The sequence below is a fragment of the Limanda limanda genome, chromosome 7 (assembly GCF_963576545.1).
Source record: "Limanda limanda chromosome 7, fLimLim1.1, whole genome shotgun sequence".
In the NCBI taxonomy this organism is placed as follows: Eukaryota; Metazoa; Chordata; class Actinopteri; order Pleuronectiformes; family Pleuronectidae; genus Limanda; species Limanda limanda.
Window position 1 is genome coordinate 29,443,455 of NC_083642.1, and position 17,914 is coordinate 29,461,368.

Consider the following 17,914-nt stretch of genomic DNA (forward strand, 5'->3'; position numbering starts at 1 on the left):
TGGAATTTATATCTTGGATTAAATTGCTACAAACGGACTCCAGTCTGTTCCATTTCCCCTTTATCGAGGAACCAGACAGGGCTGCCCTCTTCCCCCCCTCCTATTTGCCATGGCTATTGAACCTCTGGCCATCTGGCTACGCCAGGAGGATGGTTTTGAGGGCATCATCAGAGCTGGGAAAGTTCACAAATTACCGTTGTATGCCGATGACCTCCTCTTATACATGTCTAATCCAGCTGCCTCTCTCCCTGTGGTTCTAGATATCTTTGACAAATTTGGGTCCTATTCAGGTTATAAACTTAATATCCACAAGAGTGAAGTTCTTCCCATTAATTCTGCGTCAAAAAATATACCTCAGTCCTTATTCCCTTTCAAACATGCTACAGGTGGATTTAAATATCTGGGGGTGCATATTACTGATTCAATGAGTCATCTTTTCTCTAAAAATTTCTCTCCTCTAGTTGAGAAATGTAAACTAGATTTTGTCAGATGGTCTGGTCTTCCACTATCCCTTGTGGGTCGAGTTAATTTGGTTAAGATGGTTGTTTTACCGAAGTTTTTACATCTTTTTTCACATATCCCTGTCCTTATTAAAAAGTTTTTTTTTAGCTCGCTCGACCAACTAATAGGTTCTTTCCTCTGGAGCAATAAAAATCCACGTATCAGAAAGTCAGTGCTACAGCTCCCGAAGGCTCTTGGTGGCTTAGCTTTGCCCAATTTCCGACACTATTACTGGTCCTGTAATATTTATAAACTTTTATACTGGATTAATAACACAGCAGATGACCAGTGCCCCGTGTGGGTGGATATGGAACTTGCATCTTCCAAGCTCTCTCTTCATTCCCTGGTTTGCTCCCAGCTCCCTCTAACTGCCCCCAACTTTACCTCCAATCCAGTGGTAACTAACTCTGTTAGAATCTGGATTCAAATGAGGAAGAACCTAGGCCTTCATAGGGGCTCAGACCTCTCTCCAATTACTAACAATCACCTATTTCCGCCTTCTTGCACTGACTTGACCTTTCGGACGTGGTTCAACAAAGGGATAACAAAATTTAAGGACCTTTACAACCAAGGGACTTTTATGTCGTTTTTAGAGCTCTCAAGAAAATTTGACATGCCTAATTCCCATCTATTTTGTTTTTTTCAGATAAGGCATTTTGTTCAGAATCAGAACCCAAAATTCCCCAGTCGTCCCCCAGAAACATTGATTGATTCAATACTGGCTCTTGATCCTGTACAAAAGCGGCTAATTTCTAGCATTTACAGCCTTATCAACTCTTCTCTCGATAGCCCAGCATCAGGCCCCAAGTATTCTTGGGAGCAAGAGCTTGGAGTCACACTACCTGATGTTGATTGGGAACAAGTACTACGGTTGGTTCATTCCTCTTCAATCTGTGCGAGGCATGGCCTCCTACAATGTAAAGTAGTGCACAAAGTTCACTACACTAACTTGAGGCTATCTCGAATTTATCCCAATGTAACTGACTCCTGTAACAGGTGCAAACAATCCCCAGCAGATCATTCTCATATGTTCTGGTCCTGTCCCGGGCTTGCCACATTCTGGTCTGAAATCTTTAAAACTCTTAGCACAGCATATAACACTACCATCTCTCCTCAACCTCTCTTGGCTTTGTTTGGGGCCCCCCTACAGCCCTTTGCCTCTAGAGTTATACAGAATGTCCTTGCCTTTACCACCCTGTTGGCCAGACGCCTTATACTCTTTAAATGGAAACACCCTCAGCCCCCATCTCACAGTAGGTGGGTTGAAGAAGTTTTACTGTTCATGAGTCTTGAAAAGCTTAGATTTTCCCTGAATGGTTCCTTAAATTCATTTGAAAAGACTTGGAGACCTCTCTTAAGTCATATTGAGTCTTTGACATCTCTGCGTTATGGTGATGACTGAGCCTCCCCCTCCCCCCATTTATTTTATTTTTAATAACAATTCACCCTTCCCCTTTAATTATTTATTTTATTTTATTTATTTATTTTTATATTTGGTTGTTTTTTCGTGTTTATAGGTTTGTTATGGGTGCTGGGGATGGGAATGTGGGAGGAATAAAAAGATGGGAAAAAATGTAAGATGGAAGTATTCCCTGTTATATTGTTGTATCTCGTGAAACTACTTCCAATAAACAAAAATATAAAAAAAAAAAAAGTCTGTGTAGGAGTTAACCTGGCACATGTATCACATATCTGTGTATTTGTGTGAGTTTTCCTCTAGGTGACTCAGATAGCGTGCACCAGTGGATGTCCAACAGGAGAAGACAGAACTGGACTCCAACAAGACTGAACACTGAGAGTCATCACGTAAGCACTGACTCCAGGTACAGAGTTGAACTGATGATGGATCCTAACTGGCAGCAGTGGACAATGACTGTGGACTATAGTGGATCCAATCTCGATGCTGGATCGTGATCTTGCTGGCTGCTGACCATAGACTATGAATGCAGCAGGACTGCTTGATATATAGTATTGAAGTTATCCTTCAAAATGATTCCCCTCATCAATGCTGCTAAAAACTTTTATCCCGATGTTGTTTTCCTACACTTGACATCTATTGCACTTCTGTCCTTCCTGGGAGAGGGATCCCTCACATGTGGCTCTCTCTGAGGTTTCTATGTATTTTTACCTGTTAAAAGGGTTTTTAGTAGTTTTTCCTTACTCTTGCTGAGGGTTAAGGACAGAGAACGACATACCATGTTATAGCCCTATGAGACGAATTGTGATATGTGAATATGGGCTATATAAATAAAATTGGATTTATTGATTGTTTGATGTTCTGGGTTTGTACCCTCATGGTTGAATGCACTTATTGTAAGTCGCTTTGGATAAAAGCGTCAGCTAAATCAGAATCAGAATCAGAATTCTTTTATTTGCCAGGTATGTTTGCACATATAGGAAATTGACTTGGTGTCATTGGTGCACTGAACATAAAACAACAATATAAAAAAAAAACAATATATAAGAAATAGAATAAAATAAAATAAAAAAGAATAAAGTAGAATAAAGTATATACATATATACAGTAACAGAGTAACAGAGTTATGGGCACGTGCTGTGCGAAAGTGCAGAGATTGGTGATAGTGCCAGTAATATATAAGTTTTAAGTTATAAATTATGTGCGGGGGGGGGGGGGGGGCTGGTGGGGTAGAGTCAGTGTGATGCAGAGTCAGTGTGGTGCAGGGGGCTTGTTTGTGAGCCCCACTGCCACGGGGAAAAAACTGTCCAGATGGCGAGACGTTTTAGTCCTGATGGCCCGGAACCTTTTTCCAGAGGGAAGTCTCTGGAACAGGTGGTGACCGGGATGTGAAGGATCAGCAATGATCTTGCCTGCTCTCCTACCTGGAGTGGAACAGGTCTAGGAGAGCCGGCAGGTCGCAGCCGATGACCTTCTCAGCTGACCTTATGATCCGCTGCAGTCTGCCCTTGTCCTTGGCAGTGGAGGCAGCGAACCAGACGGTGATTGATGAGGTGAGGATGGACTCAATGATGGCTGTGTAAAACTCAACCATCACTTTCCACGCCATTGTTGAATTTCCTCAGTTGCCGCAGGAAATGAAAATGAAATGAAATAAATGAAATGCAATGTACTGAAAAAAAGAAACATTGTACAAATAGATAAAATGTCCTTCTTCCTCATATGTAATATTCAAGAGTGAATCTCTCACGAAGCTGTTGATAACAGTCCACATCAAATCCCTCCACTTTTCTCAAACCTTGTAAACATTGAGGTGCGGCGAAAGTTAATCCTTCGCCAAAGGACACGATGTTGTCATAACTCCACTGTGCATTGTCCTATCACTACCAAACTTCTGTCTTATGATCAGAGACCAAGCCTGAACAGCTCTATGTGTCTACATGTCCTTACTGTCATAGCGCCACCTACTGATTTGCCATGAAACAGGGGTACTTTGTAAATCCATTCTGCATTATCCAACCGGCTCCGAACTACTGACCTATGATCACAATCCTGACCTGAACCGTATTTTTTTGTTTTTTAGGGATGGACAGATGGACTAATGCCTGTCTGTCTGTCCGTATCATTTTTTTGGACAGACAGACAGACGTATTATATTTGATTATATTTTTTCTTCCATCTGTCTGTTCATTTTTGAAATTTTTTGGGACGGACAGATTCAATTTTATTACATTTTTTCCGTCTGTCTGTCCTTACTACCCCTTTTGGACGGAGAGACGGCTCCATTTATTAATATTAGTGCATAAGTCATAGCGCCCCCTAGTGATCAGTGTGATAATTAAGTTGTTGTAATAATAGTGATGGCGCCACTTACTGGCAACAGGAAGTAGGCTTTGTTTTAAAACTATCATTAGATTTACATAAAATGTTCACAGTGTGATGTGCAATTGATAGCATGGACTGTAATTACGCACGTGGACAAAATTCTTGGTACCCTTCCGTTAAAGAAAGAAAAACCCACAATGGTCACTGAAATACCTTGAACTGACAAAAGTAATAATATATAAAAATGTACTGAAAATTAGCTTATGAAAACAGACATTGCTTTTGAATTGTGGTTCAACAGAATCATTTAAAAAAAAAAACTAATGAAAATGGCCTCGACAAAAATGATAGTACCCCTACCTCAATATTTAGTTAAACAACCTTTTGAGGCAATCACTGCAATCAAGCCATTTCTGTAACTCTCAATGAGACTTCTGCACCTGTCAACAGGTATTTTGGCCCTCTCCACGTGAGGGAACCGCTCCAGCTGTCTTGGGTTTGAAGGGTGTCTTCTCTAGACTGCATGTTTCAGCTCCTTCCACAGATGTTAAATAGGATTTAGATCAGAGCTCATAGAAGGCCACTTCAGAATAGTCCAATGTTTTGCTCTTAGCCATTCTTGGGTGTTTTTAGCTGTGTGTTTTGGGTCATTATCCTGTTGGAGGACCCATGACCTGCGACTGAGACCAAGCTTTCTGAGCAGATATCACTCCAGAATGCCTAGTCTTGATATTTCATTGTACCCTGCACAGATTCAAGACACCCTGTGCCAGATGCAGCAAAGCAGCCCCAGAACATAACCGAGCCTTCTCCATGTTTCACAGTAGGAACAGTGTTATGGTAAAGAAAAGTGTTCTTTTCTTTGTATGCTTAATTTTGCATCTGTGAACATCGAGCTGATGTGACTTGCCAAAAAGCTCCAGTTTTGTCTCATCTGTCCAAAGGACATTCTCCCAGAAGCTTTGTGGCTTATCAATATCCATTTTGGCAAATTCCAGTCTGTTTTTTTATAATTTGCTTTGAACCGTGTTGTCCTCCTCGGTCGTCTTCCATGAAGTCCACCAACATAACAGGTTGGGCGCGCGTCCATGAGGGTGTGAGGCGTAACTAATGTGTTGACGTCCGCATCTCTTTAACGGGGGAACAGTAAACAAATTGTTCTTTCGCCGTAGCCGGGGGTGGGCAACCCGCGGCTCTGCAGCGGCTCCTTGTACAGTGTTGTGCATGTCACGCATATTTTTAAAGTTAATTTGTTAAATCAACATCGTATCAGGCCAGCATGAAATACCAGGAGCGGGCAAATGTGTGTGTGTATGTGTGCCCCCAGACAGCGCACACACACACACACACAGGCCACAGGGCTACGCCCCCACTCATTCGCTCAGAGAGACACACGAGATCAGAGCTCGTTCCGGTGAAGCAGCTGGTCAGTGACAAACAAAACACAGTGTTCAAAAACCAAATGGAAAAGAAAGAACGATGAAGCCTGTCTTGCTCTTGGGTTCACAGTGAATGAAGGAGGACATGAGGAGAGACCAGTGTGTATTTTAGGTCTGAAAACTCTGGCAGCTGACAGTATGAGACTCAACAAATTAAGAAGACACTTAGAAACATTACACCCCAGTCACATGCATGTGTTCTTTTTGGTTGAGCTTCATCACCGTTGTAACAAAGTGATTATAATTTAATAAATCTTTTCTCTATTTTTGAAAAAGTACAGACTGATGGAGGAATGTAGTGATAAATGTCACCAAAAGTACTTCAATTAAGTTGAATTTAAGCAAAGTTGTTGCACTATTCTTTGAAAAAAATGGAAAATGTCACAATTTTTTATTTTTTTTTTCAGAAATTCCTGAAAGTAATGTGAATTTAATGTTCATTATTTTATGTAAATACACATGTTAAACTTGGCACATTTTGTCATAATTGTTTTGGGGCAGGGGAGCGGTTGGGGCATAAAAAATATTCTAGCTCCAAAGTGGGGAATGACAGAAAAAGTTTGAGAACCACTGCCTTAGTTTAATCAATCAATCAATCAAGTTTTATTTGTATAGCCCACATTCACAAATAACAATTCGTCTCATGGGGCTTTAACATTGTGTGACATCCTCTGTCCTTAACCCTCAACAAGAGTAAGGAAAAACTACTAAAAACCCTTTTCACAGGTAAAAATATGTAGAAACCTCAGAGAGAGCCACATGTGAGGGATCCCTCTCTCAGGACGGACAGAAGTGCAATAGATGTCAGGTGTAAGAAAACATCATCAGGATTTTTAGCAGCATCCATTAGGCTAAACATTTTTCAATACTATGTGTCAGGCAGTCCCGCTGCAATCACAGTCTCTGGCCAGCAGCAAGACCACGATCCAGCATCAGGATGGGATCCACTATAATCCACAGTCATTGTCCACCGCCGCCAGTTAGAATCCATTATCAGCTGCCGCCTCGGTCGTGGTCCCTCATCATCCGATGCCAACGCGACAAAGGATCCTCCATTACAACGACGATCAGCTGGCACGATACAGAATCCACCGAACTGGATCCACCATTGCGACCTCCGACACGCGATCCACAATCATAATCCATGGTGCGGCCACAGCTGTGGCCCTGCATCCGCGGGCGCTAAGGCACAGAAACTCCGGGAAAAGGGGTCAAGTTAGTAACATGTACTGATCAGATAAGAATTATCTTGATGTGATAAATATGGAGAAAAGGAAGGAGAAGCAGGAAAGAGAAGCTCCGTGTGTCTTGTGTCATAAATTCCCTGTGCGTCTTAGCATCATCAGGGGTTTTTGCCATTTAATCAAATTTGGAACATCGCACAAATTAGCTCTAACTATAAGCTTTATAAAAAAGGAAGGTTTTGAGTCTACTTTTAAACGAACAGAGCGTGTCTGCCTCCCTAACTGAAAGTGAGAGATTATTCCACAGCAGTGGGGCTTGATGGCTAAAAGCTCTGGCTCCTACTCTACTTTTAGAGACTTTAGGGACAACAAGTAAACCTGAGTTCTGGGATCGGAGTGCTCTAGTAGGTTGATATGGAACTAACATCTCTTTAAGGTAAAGAGGTGCCATATCATTAAGGGCCTTGAAGGTGAGGAGGAGAATTTTAAATTCTATTCTAGATTTAACAGGAAGCCAGTGTAGCGATGCTAATACTGGAGAAATGTGCTCTCTTTTCTTAGTTCTCGTCAGGACACGTGCTGCGGCATTTTGGACCAGCTGCAGAGTCTTTAACGACTTGCTGCTGGAGCCTGATAATAATGAATTACAATAGTCCAGTCTCGATGTAACAAAGGCGTGGACTAGTTTTTCTGCATCTTTTTGCGAAAGGACATGTCTGATTTTTGAGATATTACGCAAGTGGAAAAACGCGGTCCTAGAAATTACTTTTAAGTGACTATTAAAGGACAAATCAGGATCGAAGATCACTCCCAAGTTCCTGACTGTGTCATTGGAAGCAAGGGCAATGTCATCTAGCGCAGCTATATCATTAGATAATGTATCTCTAAGGTGTTTAGGGCCGAGTATTATAACCTCTGTTTTATCTGAGTTTAATAAGAGAAAATTGCGGGTCATCCAGGTTTTTATGTCCTTGAGACATGCTCGAAGTTTAGTTAATTGATTACTTTGATCAGGTTTTATTGACAAATATAACTGGGTGTCATCCGCATAACAGTGAAAATTTACCGAGTGTGTCCTGATAATGTTTCCTAGTGGAAGCATATATAATGAGAATAAAATTGGGCCGAGCACAGACCCCTGTGGGACACCATGGTTAACTTTGGTGCGCACCGATGACTCATCATTGATTTGAACGAATTGGGAGCGATCAGCAAAATAAGATTTAAACCAGTTTAAGGCCGTTCCTTTAATGTTAATTAACTGTTTTAGTCTCTCTAATAAAATTTGATGGTCAATTGTGTCGAATGCTGCACTGAGATCTAACAGAACGAGGACAGACACAAGTCCCTGATCTGAAGCTATTAGAAGGTCATTAGTGACTTTTGCCAGGGCTGTCTCTGTGCTATGATTGGTTCTAAACCCAGACTGAAAGTCTTCATATATATTATTTTCCTGGAGAAACTCACACAGCTGATTGGCTACAACTTTTTCTAAGATTTTAGATAGGAAGGGGAGATTAGATATTGGCCTGTAATTTGCTAAAACCTCTGGGTCTAGGGTGGGTTTTTTGAGTAGGGGTTTGATTACAGCTATTTTAAAAGACTGTGGTACATAACCTGATGATAATGACAGATTGATTGTGTTAAGTAACGAATTATCTATTAGGGGCAGAATTTCTTTAAGTAATTTAGTTGGAATCGGATCTAAAATACAGGTTGTTGGTTTAGAACCTGAGACTATTTTGGTAAACTGATCACGGGTGATCAGAGAGAAGCTGTCTAAATAATGGGAAGGATTCTCAGCCGTTTCTGAGATCTCTATTGTTGGGAGGGTATTAGTGCCAATTGAGGGCAGGAGATGATTGATTTTATTTCTAATAGTTAGAATTTTATCATTAAAAAAGGTCATAAAGATATTGCAATTTAGGGATCGAGGAATACTGGGTTCGGTGGAGGTGTGACTCTCTGTCAGCCTGGCTACAGTGCTGAAGAGAAACCTGGGGTTGTTTTTATTCTCTTCTATTAGTTTTGAGTAATAGGCAGCTCTTGCTTTGTGGAGAGCCTTTTTATATTCTGTAACACTACTCTTCCAGTCTAGGAGATTTTCAACACTGTTGCTGGAGCGCCACTTCCTTTCTAATTTTCTTGATATTTGTTTCAACTCATGTGTCTTGGAATTATACCACGGAGCTAATTTACTATGTTTTACACATTTCTTTTTTAGAGGCGCTATTGAGTCTAATGTTAATCGTAATGAGTCTGCAGAGCTTTCTACGAGGTGGTCAATCTCAATAGAGCTCGGGTTTTTAAAGAATTTGTTGTTTATGTCGACGGATAATACGGGTTTAAATGTAATCGGAATTATTTCCTTAAATTTAGCTACAGCACTATCAGGTAGACATCTAGAAAATGAGTTTTTTATTAGTGGCATATATTCAGATAGTGAAAAATCGAAGGTTATTAAATTATGGTCTGATAGTACTGGATTGCGCGGAAGTACTGTTAAATGTTCAATTTTGACACCGTATGATAACACAAGGTCAAGTGTGTGGTTACAACAATGAGTAGGTTGATGCACACACTGACTAAAACCAATTGAGTCTAGTATTGAAATAAATGCTACGCTCAGGCTATCTTTATTATTGTCAACATGAATATTAAAGTCACCAACAATAATAATTTTATCTGTCTTTAGGACTAGGTTTGATAAAAACTCAGGGAATTCTGTTAGAAATTCAGTATAAGCCCCAGGAGCACGATAAACTACAGCAAATATGATTGGCTGTTGGTGTTTCCTGGATTGACGTGGAAGATTAAGAACAAGACATTCAAATGAGTTGTAGCTAAATTTAGGTTTAGGATTAATTGATAGACTGGAGTTAAAAATAGCAGCAACTCCACCTCCTCGCCCGAGTTCCCTGGGAACGTGTGAATTTATATGACTGGGGGGAGTAGATTCATTCAAACTGACATATTCATCAGGATGCAGCCACGTCTCAGTAAGGGACATTACATCTATATTGTAGTCTGAGACTAGTTCATTAACTAAAATAGCCTTTGAGGACAGTGATCTAATGTTTAAAAGACCACATTTGAAAGTCTTAGTTTCCTGTGATGTTCCAGAGGTTGTGTTAATTTGTATAAGATTATTGTGAGTTCTCGCTCTGTTATTGTTTAATTTAAATAATTGAATCGGATGGTAGACAGAGACAGTCTCTATGCGGTTGGGTGACTGATCCAGAGGGAGCGCAGAGAAGTGATTAGCACTGCAGCTCTGCTTCCTGGTCCCAACTCTGGGTTGTCATGTGATAGACTTAGTAATATTCTTAGATAAGAGAGCTGCTCCATCCCAAGTGGGATGAACGCCGTCTCTCCTAACAAGACCAGGTTTCCTCCAAAAAGTTTGCCAATTATCTATAAAGCCCACACCGTTTACAGGACACCACCTCGACAGCCAGCGGTTAAAAGAAAACATGCGACTAAACATGTCATCACCTGTAGTGTTAGGGAGAGGGCCAGAGAAAACTACTGTGTCCGACATCGTTTTAGCAAAAGCACACACAGACTCAACATTAACTTTAGTGACCTCCGACATACGAAGCCGGGAGTCGTTGCTGCCGACGTGAATTACGATTTTACTGTATTTACGTTTAGTTTTAGCCAGCAGCTTCAATTTGGATTGGATGTCGCCGGCTCTGGCCCCCGGAATACAATTGACTATGGCCGCTGGTGTCGCTAATCTCACGTTTCTGAGAACCGAGTCGCCAATAACCAGAGTTTGATTCTCAGCGGGTGCGTCGCTGAGTGGAGAAAATCTATTTGAGACGTGAGCTGGTGGGTCTTTAATCGTGGGCTTTCTATGGGTGGTACTATGCCCCCTCCGGACCGTCACCCAGCCACCCTGGGCTCCCGGCTGCCCGGGGCAAGTCGAGGGACTGCTAGCTGAAGCTAAGCTAGGTGGCTTCGCTGCGGCTAGCACGGGCCGGCTAACTATAGCTAACGGGGGTTCTAAGCTGAGGAGCCGAGCTTCTAAGTTGCTAAGCCTCGCCTCCATGTCTACCAACATACTACATTTATTACATTTACCACTACTGTTAATGGAGGCGGAGGAGTAAGTAAACATGAGACACTCGGAGCAGGAGAGAGCGGTGGAGCGAGAGGGAGAGAGAGAACACATCGCTGCTAAAACTATGAGTGTGAGATTTAAACAGAACACAGAATCACAAAGCACCAGAGAGGAGGGGCTGGTATGTGAGGGTCCTTAACTATATACCGGTGATTTTAGCCGTAGTAGAACAGAAAGACAGTTGTGTTTAGCGGAGGAGCTAATTCAGATAGCGACTACACCACCCGTGTCCCGTGGCAATAACAGGAAGTGACGAAATGACGCAGCACGCTTACCGTAAACACTGGAGAAGAGATGACAACACACAACACACACACACACACACCTTTGTTCACTGGCAACTAGAGAAAAGTTGTGTTCCTGGAAACATGTCCCTATGGTCAAATAATTTCAATCTTTTCTAGGGGTACCATCATTTTTTGTCCAGGCCATTTTCATTAGTTTGTTTTTTTAAATGATTCTGTTGAGTCACAATTCAAAAGCAATGTCTGATTTTCATTAGTTAATTTAAGTAATATTTTTCTTATTATTACTTTTGTCAGTTTCAAGTTATTTCAGTGACCATTGTGGGTTTATTTTTCTTTCATCGAAGGGTATCAACAATTTTGTCCACGTGTGTATGAGGCAAAGATCGACATCCAGACGGACGCAGGAAGTGAAGCGTTTGTCCTTTCGGCAGTGTGCAAAACGCATTTAACACGGAAACTTGTGCTTGGTCAAAGATCGCTCACTCCACTAACTGCAACAGGCTTCAAAATGCCTGTGCTCGGGCCTGTTATGGTACAACGTACCCCTAGTTATTATTGTTATTACTATTAATAAAAGCTTGTAAAATTACTGTCAAGAATACATTCGAAGGCATGGAAACAAGGGACCAGACAACTCTGACTTCTCCCAAACTTCACAAATATACAAAGAAAGACAAAAATCATTTATCCAGTGGCTGAGTCAGATCATGTCCAATCTCATTTAATTATCAACATACCAGATAATTTGTGGCATTTACATTGTGTAAATGCATATATGTAGAAAAATGGGTTAAAGTTTCTAGCAGTCAATTTATCAGGGAGTTCCGCTTGAAGGACAATCATCCGGATCCGTTGCTTTGTTGTCTGACATGCAGTGCTGACGTCAGTAAGTGTGCCTCTCATTTCAGAGTTCTTTGTCTCAGCTCAGCAGGCTCCATCGTTGAGATGATGGGGCTCTTATGCTCTCATTAACGCCTTTAATGGAGAGGAACTAGTGTGACGTTGGATACCACGTTCATCATCTCAGTGACAGTTAAGAGGTTTATAAATGTCAGCCATGAAAATCAGCATACTGCATAGTTCAGTCCTTAGGTAAAGCTAGAGACCTATACTACAATTTATTAGATAGCATATATATTGTATAACTAATGAAATAATACTGTCGTTGTAACCAAACATCAGCAAGTAAGTCAGGCAAAGATATTTGAGCAACATTTGGTGTATATTTTTATTTTTAAAAGCGTAAGGCATATCAAACCGAGCTGACATTTTCGACACATAAATATTTGTTAATTAATTATGTGACTGACACTTAATGGACCATATCTGGCTGTAACGGCAATTGTAATGGATCTAAATACTTCCTCCTCCACTACTCATCATCATCTGTTTCTTTATTATGACAGTAGGAAGGCTGTGATTCTTTACTCAAAAAACCTGTGCAACATTCAGTGCTGCCCCTGAGGCCTTTGATAATTTCACATGAGAACCTTCCAATTGATAAGATGGTAGAAGGTCAATAAGCTGTCATCCATCTACATAGTGTGCCGTCAGTTTCACAGGGTTTAGGTCTAATGGCTCATTGTTTGTCCTTCGTACTGTCTGAATTGAAGCAGGTCAATTGAGTTGTGGGAGGAGTACGGGATCGGGCATGATGGGAGAGCATACTAATATAAGTCAAGCACATATATCTGTGCACATGCGAAAACACACACACACATTTTCAAATAAATCTTATTTTTCAATATTTACTTAAGTAGCCAAGTGCGTGACCCTCACTTTGATTCAGGATATGCTCACTAAGCTAACTTTAGGCAAGAGAAAGAAATAGGAAAACTGCGAAGAAACATCCCTAAAAATATAGTTATAAGCTCATCTGAACAACAGTGAGCAACTGTTTCTAAATAACAGAATAATCTCCTGTGCTTGTATCCTGTGCACATTTTCAAAGTCAACATGGATGATGTCAGCACTAACATTTCTACAAGATGTAGTAACCTTTATGTAGCAATATGGAATATGGAAGATTTTTTGGGAGTGAATATTATTGCGTGACTCATTCAGACCTCATGCAGCAGATAATAATTACGATAAATGTCTTATAACTAGAGCCTCTATGGTTATGGTTGTGGAAAGGAAAGAAAGAGTTTAAATTTTGTTTGCAAAAACCTTGTTATTAAACATAATGTAGGTCTTAGAATCTTGAATATCAAGATTCTGTTTAGTGACATACTTGTTAATGGTTACTTAAATACAGCCTCAACATTTGCAGTTTGGTGCTTAGTTTCATTTAGTTTATGGAGCAAAAAGAAGAATTAAGACAAAAGTTGGACTTATTTGCCCCTGTTGTAGCCTGTGATAATTATAGGCCACAAAGCAAAATTTCAAGCAAATCTGTCATGTTGCCTGAGCTTTAGAGAAGAATTAACCTGTGAACACTTCCAGTCCCAATTTTCAACAGTCACGTGGTGAAGCAATAATCACGCCTCATTAATTTTCTCAGACCCTGTGACGGAATAAGGTTGTGGAGCCTATAAACACAGCACCGGCTCACCGCTGCAGAGTCAGAGGAGCAGGACTGACTGGGCTGATCTGAACACTATAGAAAGATAAAACATGCAGAAGAAAACAAACCCTAGTGTTTCCGTTTACTGTTTCTCTCTGCTTCTATGGATTCATTTTGTTGGAGCCAAATCCGTTTTTGATCTACAGGTGAATGGCCTGTCCTTTTGACCGATGATAATGATGCGGATGACTGTCATATTTTAGAGACACTGAAGATGAAATATGGGATGGATTTTCGGGTAACTGTCCGTATATTGCTGTGTGCTAATATTAGTTAAACTCTTTGTTTATGTGTTGCAGATTTTGAAGCCGATATTACAAGAGAAGCTCAACACAGCGCCGTATTATTACTCTGAGGAGATGGAGGCAGTGTCGACAGATGGAAACAAGTCGGAGATCATAGGGAGCGCTCCAGAGAAGCATCCTCCGGAGTACTCGGAGCCCGACAAACAAAGCATCCTGGCTCGTCTCCTTAAAGACCTCATGAGGACCTCCAAACGTTCATCAAGCCGCTACAAGAAGGGCGGCCTGAGGAGCTGCTTCGGCGTCCGGTTAGAGAGGATCGGCTCTTTCAGCGGACTGGGATGCTGAAAGTAGGAGTCGGGTAACTTGGGGAAAACTGTATGATTTCATGTTCATGGATTTATTCATTTTTGCCAATCGCAACCAAGAAATAATTAAACCCTAGTTTATTTGTTAAAATGATATCTTACATAACTGAAAAGACAGAAATTTGTAAATTTGATTGCATAGATTTATTAACATATTTTAGTACATATTTTCAGAGTCAGCATAAAAGAGCAAATACATGCCCACAGCAGAACAATACAAAGATTTAAAATCTTAAGCAAATGTGTTTTAATGTCCAAATCCACCATGAATATTCTGTCGGTGTAGTTTTTCAGGGGAATTAAGAAAAACAGTATATTTGTAAATATGTAAGTAAATAACATGTATTATACTGTACATAGACGATTTATTTAAATGCACCAGCTCCTTCACAGCACACTCGTGGTTTCAGGTACATTTGACTTCAGGTCAGACAGATATACCAATTTTAGATTTTATTAAAAATTACCACAAACTACTTTTTCCTCTGGTGTAGTAATATGTTTTTCTTCTGTCAACAGGTGTGGATCGCTCTGGGTTCAACCTTCTCCAAATCTGTGTGCCCATAACTAACACCAGAGCTTTTCTCCTGCTGTGACTGTAATCCAGCCTCTTCGCTCCATGGAATATATTATTGTAAATGTATTTGATAATATTCTAGTAAAACTTTTGCATAATAACTGCGTCAGATTGAATTTCTTTTAAGGGCACAACTTAAATAATATTTTTTCAGAGGAAATTAAATGAACAAGATAGATTAGATTGGGGAACCTCTTAATTCAAATATATATTTGATTAAACATTGGAGAGTTAAAATGTTTAATGGGGGTCAATTCTGTGGCTTGAGCAGTGGAACCAGAAGGTAATGCTCATGCTTTCAACACTTCTTAATCAGTTATTACATCAAAGCCAGCAAGATATTTTGTGTTAGATGGTTAGTTTCCTGATTCATCCGCAAGCACAGAATCAAATCAGAATTTGGTATTAGTGTCTGCAACAAGTCTGGGCTCGGGTTTCAATAACCACAACACAGTCATGTTTACCATCTTAATCCATCATAGGAAGAAGATTGTCTGGGTGAGCGCTTTAATTTTAGGGGGGGCTTGAGAATGATCACCTAATAGCTAAAGCCACAAGGTGCCGTCATGTGCTGAGTAGCAGGAATGTTCAAGATATCCAAAATTGAATACGGAACATAAACCACACAATCATTATCCAAAACACGGTAGGAAATTTACATATTTTTTAGTGGGGAATTTTTTTCCCCCACTGACTGAAATCCAGGGGCATTTTGAAAAAAATTGGGGTACTTTTTGAAACTTGTGAAATAACATTTAACCTTTGTTCAAAATAATAAATATACTTATTAAGGCTTACAGTATATGAACAATTGCAATCAAATGGCAATAATAAGACGATTAGGTTAATCGTTTTAGACCTTTGAGACTAAATCAAACTTACTCTCATTCTCTTACCCTTGACTTTCTATATGAATGCATATTTCCATATGCAAAATCCATCTGGATGGATTTGAACGTTTCCTTTTTTGTAAAACTAAAAAAATAAATCAAAATTATAGCCTCCTGTCTACAGATTCAAAGTGTTTCTTCAATTTTTTGAACAAAAAACAAACAGAAACATAAATCAGACAATCATATTCAATTTTATTCTTATTTCTTTGTGGTTCTTTATTGATATTATTACATTTTTTAAACAACTATGAACAATTATAACTTTTTTCTTCCTTTTTTATTATTATAACTTATTATATTTTTTGATTTTTTTTTACCTTTAATCATGTTGTACCTACCTAGTACAGGAAATACAGAAGGACAGACAAAAAAAAGTACATATTAAGTTATATGTACAGTGGAGAAAAATAATAAATATAAACATATACATAAATGCATGGCTTATTTGGCAAATTGCACCAGTTCATTATCGTTGTCATCTGTGTCACTGTCAGCCATTGGAGAAGTTTCTGGTCTGGCCGTCTGCCTTTTCCAATAAGGTTTTTTGTGGGCCGCCTTGCTTTCTTCCCACTGCAGAACCATTTTTTCGCAGCATATTCTGCACATGCTGCAGCAGCTGCATCTTCTTCTTCTGGTCCCTCCAGTGAGATAATCATTAGGTCTTCCACTGTGGCTGTGTTGAGATTGATCCGCCATTCAGTTTTGACCCGATTCAGAAGAGAAAACGCCCTCTCTACCTTGGAGGTGGACATCGGCATGACTTGAATTATTTCAATTATGTGGAGAATCTTGTGGAACTCCTCAGACCAGACCCTTAGAATCTGTGCCCATAGTTCCTCCCACTTTAGACCTCTGTAATTCCTGTTGATGACCAACTTAAGACGGGTCCACTCTGCAATTACGCTTTCTACATCACAGCCATTTTTCATCAGTATCTCCTTGAAATGCTCTAAGAGCAGCAAGACCTCCTCGTTACCATACTCAGTCAGATCTTCAGGCCAGTGCTTAGGGTCCAGTTATCACATGGCCATGAGGATTGTGTCTGTTTGATACCTTTCATCTGCTTTCTTTATATGCATGGATGTTCGTCTCGAGTGCTTTAAGGGCACTTCTGCGGTGATCAACCCATCTGGTCCCATCTACTCCAGTGGGTGTCAGGACAGACTCGTCTAGCAGTTCAGCCAGCTGGCAAGCTCCTGTCGTCTTTTCCCTGACCCTCCACTTTTCGATGGTCTTATTAAGAAGCGCTCCTTTTTTTAAATATCTTTTACAACGTTCGTTTCTTCAGGCACATGCAACATCAGTCAAGGCGAAAATCAAAAACATTCTATGGCAACTGGAGCGGGTCATATAGGCTACGATGTTTTTTAACAAGTTCATTAAATTATCATTATTATTAGAGGAAATTGTAAACATATGTTATTGTTAATATCGCCAGAAGTTTTTTTCTGTAACTTACTATCTCATTATGACTTAGTATCTCATTATTATGACTTACTATCTCATTATTATGAGATACTGACTGTGGGCGGGGTGCAACAGAGCAGGGAAGCCGTGGTTGAGTGCCTGCAACTGTTTAGAGTTGCCTCATTGCTAAGTGTCATGGATAATATAGTTAATTTCTATATTCATTATGGTTGTTAAAATGATGAACAATTATCACAACAATGTTTATCTTTTCCTTTCTGATGTGATACACTTTAGATAAGACCCCAGTGTTTTATTTTTCTTCTTTGCCATAAGAGACAGAACACGGTCAGCACAGCTGTGTCCTTCAGGTTTGTCCGTCCCTCATAAAATGATAGGAAACAGTCAGGGTTTGGGGAAGCAGATTGACCCAGGATGCAGAGGTTTAACAAAAATAGTATTTTAATGGAAACAGAGTTTTTGCAGGCATCTTACGTGGTGGAGCTTATTCTCCAGACACACACAGTCGCCAGTCTCAGTTTAAAAGATTCATCATCAAACTCTAACGCTTCTCTCTGCTGGGTGGACCTGCTCATGTGGGTGTGTGTCGGTAATAACTCC

The 17,914-nt window shown here is 40.2% G+C and overlaps 1 protein-coding gene across 1 annotated transcript; it reads left to right on the forward strand.

Moving 5' to 3' along the window:
• Positions 1 to 13,856: 13,856 nt before the first annotated feature.
• Positions 13,857 to 14,396, forward strand: nppal (natriuretic peptide A-like). Its single transcript, XM_061075617.1, has 2 exons — positions 13,857 to 13,952; positions 14,106 to 14,396. The coding sequence occupies exons 1-2, from the start codon at positions 13,857 to 13,859 to the stop codon at positions 14,394 to 14,396; spliced, it is 387 nt and encodes a 128-aa protein (XP_060931600.1).
• The last annotated feature ends 3,518 nt before the right edge of the window (positions 14,397 to 17,914 follow it).